The 13957-nt window shown below is 41.6% G+C and overlaps 1 protein-coding gene across 1 annotated transcript; it reads right to left on the bottom strand.

Moving 5' to 3' along the window:
• Positions 1–6882: 6882 nt before the first annotated feature.
• On the bottom strand, positions 6883–12941 carry LOC121329257 (F-box only protein 44-like). Its single transcript, XM_041274760.1, has 7 exons — positions 12821–12941; positions 11297–11351; positions 10245–10515; positions 9843–9963; positions 9395–9490; positions 8205–8340; positions 6883–7782 (listed from the first exon to the last, which is right to left on the bottom strand). Exons 2-7 carry the CDS (start codon positions 11348–11350, stop codon positions 7630–7632), a joined length of 831 nt encoding a protein of 276 aa, XP_041130694.1. The 5' UTR covers position 11351; positions 12821–12941; the 3' UTR covers positions 6883–7629.
• Positions 12942–13957: the final 1016 nt, after the last annotated feature.

The raw sequence follows: 13957 nt of genomic DNA, 5'->3' as shown, positions 1-13957 counted from the left end.
GGCTAAGCGATCTGTTCCTTGTTTATGGTTGAGACGAACCTAAAAGGGCCAAAAGTAAAATAACTGTGAGTGATCAGTGTTTGTTTTGTCGAATACTAATTGTACTTGTTTGTTATTATTAGACGGCTAACACATACCGGGAACTGCCGCTTGTAAGGCAGCACCGACCCAGACAACACTTTGCCATTGTACACGGATAAATTGTATTTCTCAACCTGCACATAAACCACTCACTCTGGACTTGTGGTCGTGTGTGTCTTTGTGTGTGTTAGCACTTGTATTATTTCGGAGCTGTAGCCCGTTGTTTTGGAACAGTGCAATACACTGGAATTACTCTTTGTAGTCGTCAGACCAGGATTATAAAAATAAAACCTGTTTGGATGGTGAACTTTGTTGTGTGTCTTCTGTTTCATAATAGCATCACCTCTACACTTGCACATGGCAAGCCACCTTAAACAGCGCCATTGCGACTCAGTTACGCCCACAGTGGCTGTGTGTCTTGCATTCATTTCCTGGCCTAACGTCACCCCTACAGCCAGCCTGTTTACAGCACCACATGGATTTTTAGGGGGTCTTTGCTATTTTGTAATACACACACTCCTGAGATTGAAACTCTTCCCTAAGTCCTGCCACCCCTGAACTGCAGAGATGAGAATGAAAATCACAAATCCAACATTTAAATACACGTGCATCACAAATCCAACATTTAAATACACGTGCATCACAAATCCAACATTTAAATACACGTGCATCACAAATCCAACATTTAAATTCAGTCTATACGTTTTTTTGTTTTTTTTTACATTTGGTGAGTGAACATTTAGCTGACATGTTAAACCTGGATTTCTATCAAATAAATCCATGAATTTAAATATTTTTTTACACTTGGCAAGATAACAATTAGCTGGCAAATCTAAAAAAATGTTTTTTTTTAACTTGGCGATTCAACCTTTACCTAACAGATAAATCTGAAAAACTATATCATTCAGAATTAAATCTGAAAAAATCAATCTGGGTTTTCACAAAATAAAGCATGCACACCGGGAGCGAAGCGAGCAACACAAATACAGCACAAGGACAAAAAATAAACCACAACTGTAGCTAGTCATGAAAAGAAGAGACTGGCTCCTTTGTGGAGATGAAATAAAATAAATAAAACACAAAAGAACTAGAGTATGGGTACATCACACACTAAAAAGAAACGGTTCTGATTGGCCTATTGTGACACGAACAGTGCGTAGGCAGCACAAAGGAATATCCATAGAAACTGTCCTGAGGGCATCAGGTGATCCTTAATGGTTAGGGTTAGGTATTGGGTAGGGTTAGGTTTTAGGTCTGGGGTTGGTTAAGGTTAGGGTTGGGGTTGGATTAGGGTCAGGGTGGAGTAATGTCAGAGGCGCCGAGCTCGGGAAGTGCAAGGTGGCAGTGCTTATTGGTAAATGCCCTGGAATTATGATGTCTTGAGGACAGTTTCTAGTGGATATTTCTTTCTGCTGCAGCTCGTAGCGCAAATACAAATAAAAAAAATTAAGTTCTATATTTGCTCGCTTCGCTTGCAGTGTGCATTGCTCCATTTAAGTCAATAGTTTTAATGATTTTTTATTTGCTTGTTTGCGTCCGGTGTGCATAGCCCTTTAACATGCAAGCCCACGTCCATTGACATTTGATTTGGCACCGCATGCTGCAAAGCTATGCTACACTTTTAACAATCTGATTTTATTTATTTTGCTAAACCTGGACTGTTCTGGTTAAGTCTAGGAAAAAATATGAGATTTACATTAAATCCGGGAAAAAATACCTGAACATTAGTGCTTTTTCTTTTACACGTGTCGCCCCCGTTCACTGCAGTTTCACCGACACACTCGCCACTTCAAACATAACTTCTCCAGTTTTACAACTCTGAAGTGATCGTCAACGGCTCATTTAAAAAGGTAAGAACTTGGATTAATTCGCTGTCATTTATGTATTTATTTAAAATGTATCCTTAAAAAAACATTTTTATACAGAAATGCCCCTTAAATCATAGTTGCGGCTCCCACTTTGCGCACCACTGCCTTAGACTATGGTGACTATACAGTGGCTCTCAAAAGTATTCACCCCCCTTGGACTTTTCCACATTTTATTGTGTTACAACATGGATTTAATTAGGAGTTTTTGCCACTGATCAACACAAAAAAAGTCCAAATGAAGTATAATGTCAAAGTGAAAAATAAAATCTACAAATTGTTCTAAATTAATTACAAATATAAACAGAAAATAATTGATTGCATAAGTATTCACCCCTTTTGCTACGACACACCTAAATAAGCTCTGGTGCAACCAATTGTCTTTAGAAGTCACATAATTAGTTGAATGGAGTCCACCTGTGTGCCATTAAGGTGTTTCACATGATTTCAGGTTAAATACACCTGTCTCTGGGAGGTCCCACAGTTGGTTAGTACATTTTCTAACAAAAACTACATCATGAAGACAAAGGAACATTCAAAGCAAATCTGGAATAAGCTTCTTCAAAAGCACCAATCGGGTAGGATATAAGAACACTTCCAAGGCATTGAATATCCCTCAGAGCACAGTAAAGTCCATTATAAAGAAATAGAGAGAATATGGCAATCTATGAATCTGTCTAGAACAGGCCATCCTCAAAAACTGAGTATCCGGGCGAGAAGTGCACTAGTCAGGGAGGCCACCAAGAGGCCTATGGCAACTCTAAAGGAGTTACAGTCTTCCACGGCTGAGCTGGGAGAGACTGTACATAGCTGGAGTGCTTCACAAAACTGGTCTTTATGGGAGAGTGGCAAATTGTTGAAAAAACTTACATCAAATCTCGGCTAGAGTTTGCCAGAAGGCATGTGGGAGACTCTAAGACAAAGTGGAAGAAGATTCTATGGTCTGATGAGACCAAAATAGAGCTTTTTGGCCTCAATACTAAGCGCTATGTTTGGTGCAAGCCTAACACTGCACATCATCCTGAGAACACCATCCCTACCGTGAAGCATGGTGGTGGCAGCATCATGCTATGGGGATGCTTCTCTGCGTCAGGGCCTGGAAAGCTTGTGAAGATAGAGAGCAAAATGGATGCAGCAAAGTACAGAGAAATCCTGGAGGAAAACCTGAAGTCTGCAAGAGACCTGGGACTTGGGAGAAGATTCATCTTCCAGCAGGACAATGACCCCAAACATACAGCCAAAGCCACACTGGAGTGGCTTAAAAACAAAAAGGACAATGTCCTGGAGTGAACCGGTCAAAGTCCAGATCTCAATCCAATTGAGAATATGTGGAAAGAGTTGAAAATTGCTGTTCACCAAAGGTCCCCATCCAATTTGTCAGCGCTTGAGCAATTTTGCAAGAAGAATGGGCAAAAATTGCAGTGTCCAGATGTGCAAAGCTGGTAGACTTATCCAAATAAACTCATAGCTGTAATTGCTGCCAAATATTGACTCAAGGGGGTGAATACTTATGCAATCAATTATTTTCTATTTTGTATTTGTAATTAATTTAGAACAATTTGTAGATTTCATTTTTCACTTCGACATTGTGGACTTTTTTTGTGTTGGTCAGTGGCAAAAACTCCTACTAAATCCATTTTGATTCCATGTTGTAACACAATAAAATGCTGAAAAGTCCAAGGGGGGGGTGAATACTTTTGAGAACCACTGTATCTAAGAGTTTGCTTCCAAGCAGTCTTTACATAAATTGGATGGAATGTATAATTCATGCTGCAAATTTGTTCTAGATTGTCCCTCTTTGACACACCATTGTAATATGTATGAAAAACTGGGCTGGTTCTCATTAACAATCGTTGGCAAATCCTCTTAAACTGGATCACGAAAAATGGATCTCGTTATACCTGCGTTGGAGGGATCAGAAATTCAAGGTCTGAGGTTTGTGATTGATACTTTACTGTAACATTTAACGCAGGTGAAATGGAGCAGTTCCATTGCATACACGAGCAGGTTCAGAAGCATATAAACTAGAAAGGAAAGAGGGGAGAAATCAACAAAAAAACAGAAGGGAGACCGCATCAAAACAAGGACAACAACTCAGGTAAGACAACCATTAAATGTATTTATCTAAATGCTAGAAGTATCAGAAACAAAATGTTAGAACTTGACGCTACTGCACTAACAAGTAACTATGATGTGATAGGTGTTACAGAAACTTGGTTGTCTGAGAGTGATGGGACGAATATAATATTTGCGGGTATACACTTTATAGGAAAGACAGGCAGGACAGAACAGGTGGAGGGGTAGTGCTATATTTAAGAAAAAGTCTTGAAGCCCAGGTGTTAAACCTAGACAAAGAGAATAAAGCCGAATCAATATGGGTCAGAATAACGGACAAAAATTCAAAATTTCAAAGGGCATAATAATAGGAGCATGCTATAGACCACCAGATTCAGATGGTGAGCAAAATAATCTGATACACAATGACATTAGAAATGCATGTAGCAAAGGAGAAGCCATACTAATGGGGGATTTCAACTTCCCCCATATAAAATGGGAAAACCAGGTGGGTAGCATGATGGATGAAATTGAAATGGTGGAAATGACAAATGACTGCTTCCTAACACAACTTGTCAATGCACTGACTAGAGGGGAGGCATGCCTTGATTTAATCTTTTAGAGCATAAGAAAGTTTACAAAAGAGAGGAGGCCATTCGGCCCATCTTGCTAGTTTGGTTGTTAGTAGCTTATTGATCCCAGAATCTCATCAAGCAGCTTCTTGAAGGTTCACAGGGTGTCAGCTTCAACAACATTACTGAGGAGTTGATTCCAGACCCTCACAATTGCAGTACCTTACACTTTTCTCTATTAAATGTCATTTGCCATGTGTCTGCCCAGTTCTGAATCTTGTCTAGATCATTTTGAATGACCTTTGCTGCTGCAACAGTGTTTGCCACTCCTCCTATTTTTGTGTCGTCTGCAAATTTAACAAGTTTGCTTACTATACCAGAATCTAAATCATTAATGTAGATTAGGAATAGCAGAGGACCTAATACTGATCCCTGTGGTACACCACTGGTTACCACACTCCATTCTGAGGTTTTTCCTCTAATCAGTACTTTCTGTTTTCTACATGTTAACCACTCCCTAATCCATGTACATGTGTTTCCTTGAATCCCTACTGCGTTCAGTTTGAGAATTAATCTTTTGTGCGGGACTTTGTCAAAAGCTTTCTGGAAATCTAAATAAACCATATCATATGCTTTGAAATTATCCATTATCGATGTTGCATCCTCAAAAAAATCAAGCAGGTTAGTTAGACACAATCTCCCTTTCCTAAAACCATGCTGACTGTCTCCCAGATCCATTTTGGATCTTATTATAGTTTCTATAAGTTTGCATATAATAGAAGTCAGGCTTACTGGTCTGTAGTTACCTGGTTCAGTTTTGTTTCCCTTTTTGTGGATCGGTATTACATTTGCAATTTTCCAGTCTGTCAGTACCACCCCTGTGTCAAGAGACTGCTGCATGATCTTGGTTAGCGGGTTGTAAATAACTTCTTTCATTTCTTTGAGTACTATTGGGAGGATCTCATCTGGCCCAGGGGTTTTGTTTATTTTAAGAGCTCCTAATCCCTTTAACACTTCTGCCTCGGTTATGCTAAAGTTATTTAAAACTGGATAGGAACTGGCATGTTGTCAATTTCCTCCTTTATAAAAACTTGTGGAAAGTAATCATTTAATAGATTTGCTATTTTTATTTCTTTATCTATGATTTTGCCATTTGTATCTCTTAGACATTTAACCTCCTATATGAATGTTCTCTTGCTGTTGTAATATTGAAAAAACATTTTGGAATTGGTTTTAGCTCCCTTAGCAATGTTCATTTCTATTTCTCTCTTGGCCTTTCAAACTTCCTTTTTGACTTGCGTTTGCAGTTCCGTGTACTCTTTCTGTGTACTTTCTTTTTGGTCCCTTTTTAACGCTCTGTAAGTGCCTTTTTTCGCTGAATATTTTTTTTAATTGATCTATTAAACCATTTTGGCAATTTAGTTTTACATTTAGATTTGTCTACTTTAGGGATGTAACTGTTTTGCGCCTCTAGTACTACATTTTTGAAGTAGTATCATCCTTTTTCTGTGGATGTTTTCTCTATTTTACTCCAATCTACTTCTGTTAGTCTCTGTTTCATACCTTCATAGTTTGCTTTTCTAAAATTGTAAACCTTAGCTTTAGTCATTACTTTTGGGGTTTTAAAAAGCACTTTACATGAGACCATGTTGTGGTCTGTGTTTGCTAGTGGTTCTCTGACCTCTGTTTTAGTTATTCTGTCTTCGTTATTTGAAAAGACTAAATCAAAGCATGCCTCCCCTCTAGTCAGTGCCTTGACAAATTGTGTTAGGAAGCAGTCATTTGTCATTTCCACCATTTCAGTTTCATTTGTCGTGCTCCCCACCGGGTTTTTCCATTTTTCAAATAACTAAAGACAAAAAGGATATTGCTGCTTAGAAAGAGTACAAAGAAGAGTGACCAGAATTATTCCGGGTTTAAAAGGCATATCATATGCAGATAGGCTAAAAGAATTGAATCTGTTCAGTCTGAATAAAGAAGACTACGTGGCGACCTAATTCAAGCATTCAAAATTCTAAAAGGTATTGACAATGTCGACCCAAGGGACTTTTTCGACCTAAAAAAAGAAACAAGGACAAGGGGTCACAAATGGAGATTAGACAAAGGGGCATTCAGAACTGAAAATAGGAGGCACTTTTTTACACAGAGAATCGGGAGGGTCTGGAATGTTGTTGAAGCTGACACAAGAAGCTACTGGATGAGATTCTGGGATCAATAAGCTACTAACAACCAAATGAGCAAGATCGGCCGAATGGCCTCCTCTCGTTTGTAAACTTTCTTATGTTCTTAAATCAACAGGCTGGATTGCAGCATTATATATTTTAATTTGTATACATAGAACACATACTCATGATGACAGACGGATAATACAAACACTACAAGAAAATTCATTCAATGGCAAACGTTTCTGCTGTCTTCAATGTGATCGGAGTGAGGTCACTTCCTGTTCCGATATTACTTTAAAAAGATGGCTTCTTTGGGATGGTGACCATAGCGAGAAAAACAAAACCACTCTGAGGCTCCTGACTGGATGACTGGCCAATGAACCCAGGAATGCTGGGATACTAGCTGCTTTACTCAGAGTAAAAATGCCTGGATCGTTCAGTTTCCTGTGCTTATTCTAGGCACTCCCTGTGCTGCACCAAGGTTTGTAGCGTTGCTTCAGCGAGCTGCCGCCTGTGCATTGCCTTACTTTCACTGTCCACTCTCATATCCTATTCATGGTGAAACCCAATGAAGAGCCAGCAAAGTCTAAAGCACCTTGCAGGGAAGCTGAACAAGAGACTCACTAGACAGCAAGCTGGTAACCCCAAGGGACCAGGTACAGCTGACTGATGAATCCTTTGTACCCTGTCTGTGCAGTCGGGATTCCCGTGATCCTGGAACATTCCTATCAAACTGTGCTGGAATGATGGCTGTGGCCAGTTTAAGGAAGGGGAGTCCTGTATTACGGGACTAGTAGCCGATTGTTTTTCTTGTGCAGTCGACAGGTGCAATCAGGTGTCACTTCTTGCTGTGTTTGTCCGGCCAGGTGCCTCTGCAGGGAGGCTGTCCCCTCACTGTCTCATTCTGCGCTCAGCCTCCACCACCACGCTGCTGTTTGTGACCCGGATCCCATACCAGCCCGCCCAGAACTGTGTGTCGCTGCCTCCATGGCTGAACTTCACGAAGCGCGCCCCACGCCCATAGCCACTGAACACGTGTGTCATCTGAAAAGCGACACGATACTGAGCTGCAAATAATAATATAATAATAGCTTTATTTTTATATAGCGCCTTTCATAGTGGCCCACCATCACAAAGCGCTTTACAGAGGTAGGCTATGAATTGTGCATTATATGCAGAGTCACTTACAAGAGGACATTGATTTAACATCTCAGCCGCAGGATGGAATCAACAGGGACTGAACACACAAGGGTCTGTGAAACAGCACAGCCCCCTCTCCCATCCCTCACTGCTCTCACCTCCTTCCACTCCAAGGAACAGCACTGCCCCCTCTCTCCTCCCTCACTGCTCTCACCTGCTTCCACTCCATGAAACAGCACAGCCCCCTCTCTCCTCCCTCACTGCTCTCACCTGTTTCCACTCCATGAAACAGCACTGCCCCCTCTCTCCTCCCTCACTGCTCTAACCTGCTTCCACTCCATGTCGTTCCACTGCGGGAAGATGACAGGCTCAGGTTTGAATTGCTGGATCACTTTCTGTTTTGCAGAGAGCAGCTGGATGCAGACCTCGTACTTCGAGCCACAGTCCCAGCGTGGAGCGTACCTGAGCACAGGTAAGACAGAGTGAGAGAGAGAGGAGAGAGAGTTCACAATGTCACTAAAATAACCTAGTTTTATGATGTTTACAATGTCATAATTTGTGAAATAATTAAACACAAAATTGTGTAAAATATCACAGAAGAAACAGAGACCAAACAAACTGAAGGAGTACAAATGTACTGAAACAAAAGGAAAAGAATAAAGAGAACAGAGTCTGGAGAGAGAGTTTAAAATCCCTCTATTGAACCAATAACAACATTACATAAAACAAGACAGCCACAAAAAGAAAACCATCACAGCACAGACAGCAATAAAAACTGTCAAAAATCAACACGTTACAATATAAATATTTAGCGTGATGGTTAAAATAACAAAATGAGCTCTCCCGCCTCACTCACATCACACAGCCCACCCCCTCACACTACCTCTGTGTAAACTTGTTCCTTACCAAATGGTAATTAAAAAAAAAAAAACACCTGAATCCTACTAACAAGCACACACTCCAGGCACTGGTAAAACCAGTGGCTAAAATCTTGTTTTTTCAGGATTTAAAAATGGCTAACTTCGCTTGACCAAGGATCAAGCACACTAATTATTATTTTTTTTTTATTTAGTAGTCGGCAATTGATTTTACCCCAATTTTCTCCCCATTTGGAATATCCAATGGTATTTTTAGGCTCAGCTCACCGCTACCACCCCTGCGCTGACTCAGGAGAGGTGAAGACAAACACACACTGCGTGCCGTTAGCCGACTGCTTCTTTTCACTCTGCAGGCCCACCGAGCACCCAACCCAGAGCTACAGAGAACAGCTAGAGACAGAGAGAGCTGAGAGAAGTTAGTGGGAACAGGCAGAGACAGAGAAAGGTTAGCTGGGTGAAGGCAGAGACAGAGAGAGGCAGAGGGAGGTTAGCTGGGTGCAGATAGAGATAGAGAGAGGTTAGCTGGGTGCAGGTAGAGACAGAAAGAGGCAGAGAGAGGTTAGCTGGGAACAGGTAGAGACAGAGAGAGCTGAGAGAAGTTAGTGGGAACAGACAGGGAAAGACAGGGGAATTCTCACCAGTCGCTGCAGACGATGTCGGGCTGGATCTCATTAAGAATGTGGTCTGAGTAGCCTTCCTTCCGCAGATCAATGATCTGGGACTTCATGCAGGTACTGAGAGGAGAGAGGAGAGAGTCAGAGAGACTGAGACTTCATGCAGGGATTGAGAGGAGACTCAGTGACACACTGGGACTTCATGCAGGGACTGAGGGAGAGAGGAGAGTCAGTGACACACTGGGACTTCATGCAAGGACTGAGAGGAGAGAGGAGAGAGTCTGAGACACACTGGGACTTCATGCAGGGACAGAGGAGAGAGTAGAGTCAGTGACACACTGGGACTTCATGCAGGGACTGAGAGGAGAGTCAGTGACACACACCATACCACTGACACTATCAAATGAATATATTTCTATTTCATTGTGAAGGGTAGAAACCTGTGTAAAAGCGGGCTTGGGGAGGTACTCACGAGTACGATGTGACAAAGTACTTCTGGACGGTTTCATCAGGGAGGGCATGCTGCAGGTCAATGGGTTCAATTTTCCACTTGTCGCCTCCGTTTGAGCACAATATCCAGTTGTTAAAACCCTCTGAGAGACAGACAGAGGAGCACGGGGTCAGTCTGGATCCCTCTCCTAGTTTAACTCTGAGTCGGTTTCCTTGAGGGTCTTTGACTGATCTCTGTTCACTCCGAAACATAACCCACTTTCTCAATACTACTGGACTGTACTCTTATACATTCATCTGTATAGTTCACCATTGTGATAAAAAAACAAGGATTCTCTCAAAGTGCTCCGAGATCCTGTGCAACATACACTGACCTCCCTGGGACCCCTGCAATGGGACCCCTCTCTGACCCCTCTGTACACACCCTCGGCTCGCGGGTTTCTCAGCAGGTTCCTCCTCCACTGGCTCAGGAAGTAGAAGATTCTCCAGTCTGCTGGGGAGGAGGCGGGCTCTCTTGGCCGTAGCCCCTCCCTCTCGCACTTCCTCTTCCACAGGGAGGCGCTGTCCACCACGTCACGCCACAGCGAGCTCACCAGCCGGCAGCGATGGACCAGGTCCAAGGCTGGCACTTGCACCAGGATCTCCTCAAGCAGAAACACAGACACTTCACTGAACAGGGACTGCATACTGTCAGGCTGCAGAGAAGGAGGGGGAGAATAAAATAATTCCAAACAATTACTATACATCCAGAAATAAGACACACACACACACACACACATATATATATATATATATATATATATATATATATATATATATATATATATATATATATATATAATGTATATACACACGCATACATATAGGCACAACTTTCTTTTTTCTTTAGTACAGGACGATAAGGACATCTAGTGGCAAGTGCAGCACCCTTGTGTTCACACAGGCAGAAAATATGAATCCTTAACGCACCCTTTAGAGTATAGCTCTACAACAGGAACTGTATTCATTCTGTTCTGGCTTTCTCAAGAACAGACCTCTGTGCAAAGCTGTTTCTGCCTGTTGTTGTTATTTGTTTGACCTAAAAGACACCGACACTGTCTGTGAGCTCACTAACGAAGTAAACACTAGACAAGATTCAAGGTCATGAGAGGAGCTCTATAACGACTACAACACGGAAGTGGTGGAAAATACAACCTGGTATCTAGGTGAATTGTTTTATGCGTAAAATTAAACTTAGAAACGAAACCCAAATCGCGTAGCTGACCGGTTACTCACAACCAATAACCATACCCCTGTCACATTCGAATAAGACCCGTCCAAATGTTATGTGTCCTGCTAAATTATAACGACAAATAAACAAAAAGCCATACAAGTACGATGACAAAATTTAAGTTTAGCCTCTTCAACCCCTCCCCCGTGCTTTAATTAAAAATAAACCAATTAACCGCAAGGATGAAGGCCATTGTATTATCTTACCGTTCCTTCCGGCTTCCCTGCGTAGCTTTCCTTCTTCGCCTGTGATTGGCCCATTCTTCTTCCAGACCGTCGTACCCATCGAGAAGTGAAGAGAGGTTGGGTTACATTTGATTTTCCAGTCGGAACACTGAAGCTCTATGTTAATATACACAGTAAATAACAAAGTCTTGTACGGCTACTTCTTACGTCATACGTCTTCATCCTTGAGGATGCAACATCGATAATGGATAATTGCAAAGCATATGACATGGTTTATTTAGATTTCCAGAAAGCTTTTGACAAAGTCCCGCACAAAAGATTAATTCTCAAACTGAACGCAGTTGGGATTCAAGGAAACACATGTACATGGATTAGGGAGTGGTTAACATGTAGAAAACAGAAAGTACTGATTAGAGGAAAAACCTCAGAATGGAGTGTGGTAACCAGCGGTGTACCACAGGGATCAGTATTAGGTCCTCTGCTATTCCTAATCTACATTAATGATTTAGATTCTGGTATAGTAAGCAAACTTGTTAAATTTGCAGACGACACAAAAGTAGGAGGAGTGGCAAACACTGTTGCAGCAGCAAAGGTCATTCAAAATGATCTAGACAAGATTCAGAACTGGGCAGACACATGGCAAATGACATTTAATAGAGAAAAGTGTAAGGTACTGCACGCAGGAAATAAAAATGTACATTATAAATATCATATGGGAGATATTGAAATTGGAGAAGGAATCTATGAAAAAGACCTAGGAGTTTTTGTTGACTCAGAAATGTCTTCATCTAGACAATGTGGGGAAGCTATAAAAAAGGCTAACAAGATGCTCGGATACATTGTGAAAAGTGTTGAATTTAAATCAAGGGAGGTAATGTTAAAACTGTACAATGCACTAGTAAGACCTCATCTTGAATATTGTGTTCAGTTCTGGTCACCTCGCTATAAAAAAGACATTGCTGCTCTAGAAAGAGTGCAAAGAAGAGCGACCAGAATTATTCCGGGCTTAAAAGGCATGTCATATGCAGACAGGCTAAAAGAATTGAATCTGTTCAGTCTTGAACAAAGAAGACTACGTGGCGACCTAATTCAAGCATTCAAAATTCTAAAAGGTATTGACAGTGTCGACCCAAGGGACTTTTTCAGCCTGAAAAAAGAAACAAGGACCAGGGGTCACAAATGGAGTTTAGAAAAAGGGGCATTCAGAACAGAAAATAGGAGACACTTTTTTACACAGAGAATTGTGAGGGTCTGGAATCAACTTCCCAGTAATGTTGTGGAAGCTGACACCCTGGGATCCTTCAAGAAGCTGCTTGATGAGATTTTGGGATCAATAAGCTACTAACAACCAAACGAGCAAGATGGGCCGAATGGCCTCCTCTCGTTTGTAAACTTTCTTATGTTCTTATGTTCTTATGTCTCCTCTCTCCCAGTCCCTCCCAGCGCACTGGACAATATCCCAGCCCCTCCAAGCACACTGTATAGCCAAGTCCCTGCGCGGTAGCTAGTAATAAGTATAATAACAAACTTTCTGTTTCATCTCACCCAGTTTGAACCCGTAGACTGGACACGGAAGGATCGGCTTGACAATTTCACTGCGAGCTGCAGCGTCGCTCCACACCGAAAAAGAAGCTCACGTGGTTTGCGCGATTTCACTTTCTGTTAGTTTTGTAACCTCTGTGATTAAGAATGAAAGCATCGTTAACTGGAATGCATCCGGGGTGAAAGTGAAGTGAAATGAGTGTGTTTCACTCTGAGATATGCAGCCCGCCCTCTGTCCCCTCCTCCTTCTGCTAACACTAACACTACACTACACACACACACACACACACACACGTTTGCATTCCTATATTTGTGGGGGCTTCTCGACTCTCACTGTATTTTTATTTACTGTTTCTAACTCCAGTCAGACAAAACTCGATACAGGGTGAAAGTAGACAACAAACTAAATAATTTTGCACTTTTTTTTTTGTTTTTTTTTTGAAGGCATATATAATTCTTGAAAAGGTGTTTTACAATGTGTGGCCGTTCCCACAATGTTGTTTTTTCAGGAGTTACTATCTTTGTGGGGACATTTTCTCAAACTTTGTCCGCAAATTGATAGTAATACCTGCCCACAGTTACACACACACATACACACACACACACACACACAATCAATCAATCAATCTTTATTGTATATAGCGCCTTTCATAGTGGAACACCATCACAAAGCGTGTTACAAGATGCAATAAATACAAGAAAATCCATAATACTTCAAATAGAGAAATACATAATACATGATACACAGTGGAAAAAAGTGATACACTTTTGATATACATGATACACACACACACACACACACACATACATACACAGCATGTGATATCTAGAGGTTTCTGATTCAATACGAATACCTGTTGAGAACTGGAGGGGATTTCTATATGTATGATGCACCCTGCCCCGGCCAGCCCGCACTGCATTGCAATAGTTTGTGAGAGACCAGACCCAAAGCAGGAAGAGACACAACCAGAGGGGTTATTCCTGTTAGTGTGACCCAGGGGGCCTTGCTGATGTGAGTGTGCAACCCAGCTCCCAACATCCACTCTGTCCCTTTAAGAGAAACACCGCAGAGAAGCTCTGGAGATTGCAGTGTCTACAATCAATGCTCTGCAGTGAGAGAGGGAGGGAGGGAGGGATGGT

This window comes from Polyodon spathula, chromosome 16 (assembly GCF_017654505.1).
Source record: "Polyodon spathula isolate WHYD16114869_AA chromosome 16, ASM1765450v1, whole genome shotgun sequence".
Lineage (NCBI taxonomy): Eukaryota > Metazoa > Chordata > Actinopteri > Acipenseriformes > Polyodontidae > Polyodon > Polyodon spathula.
This window is presented reverse-complemented; position numbering and strand designations above follow the sequence as displayed.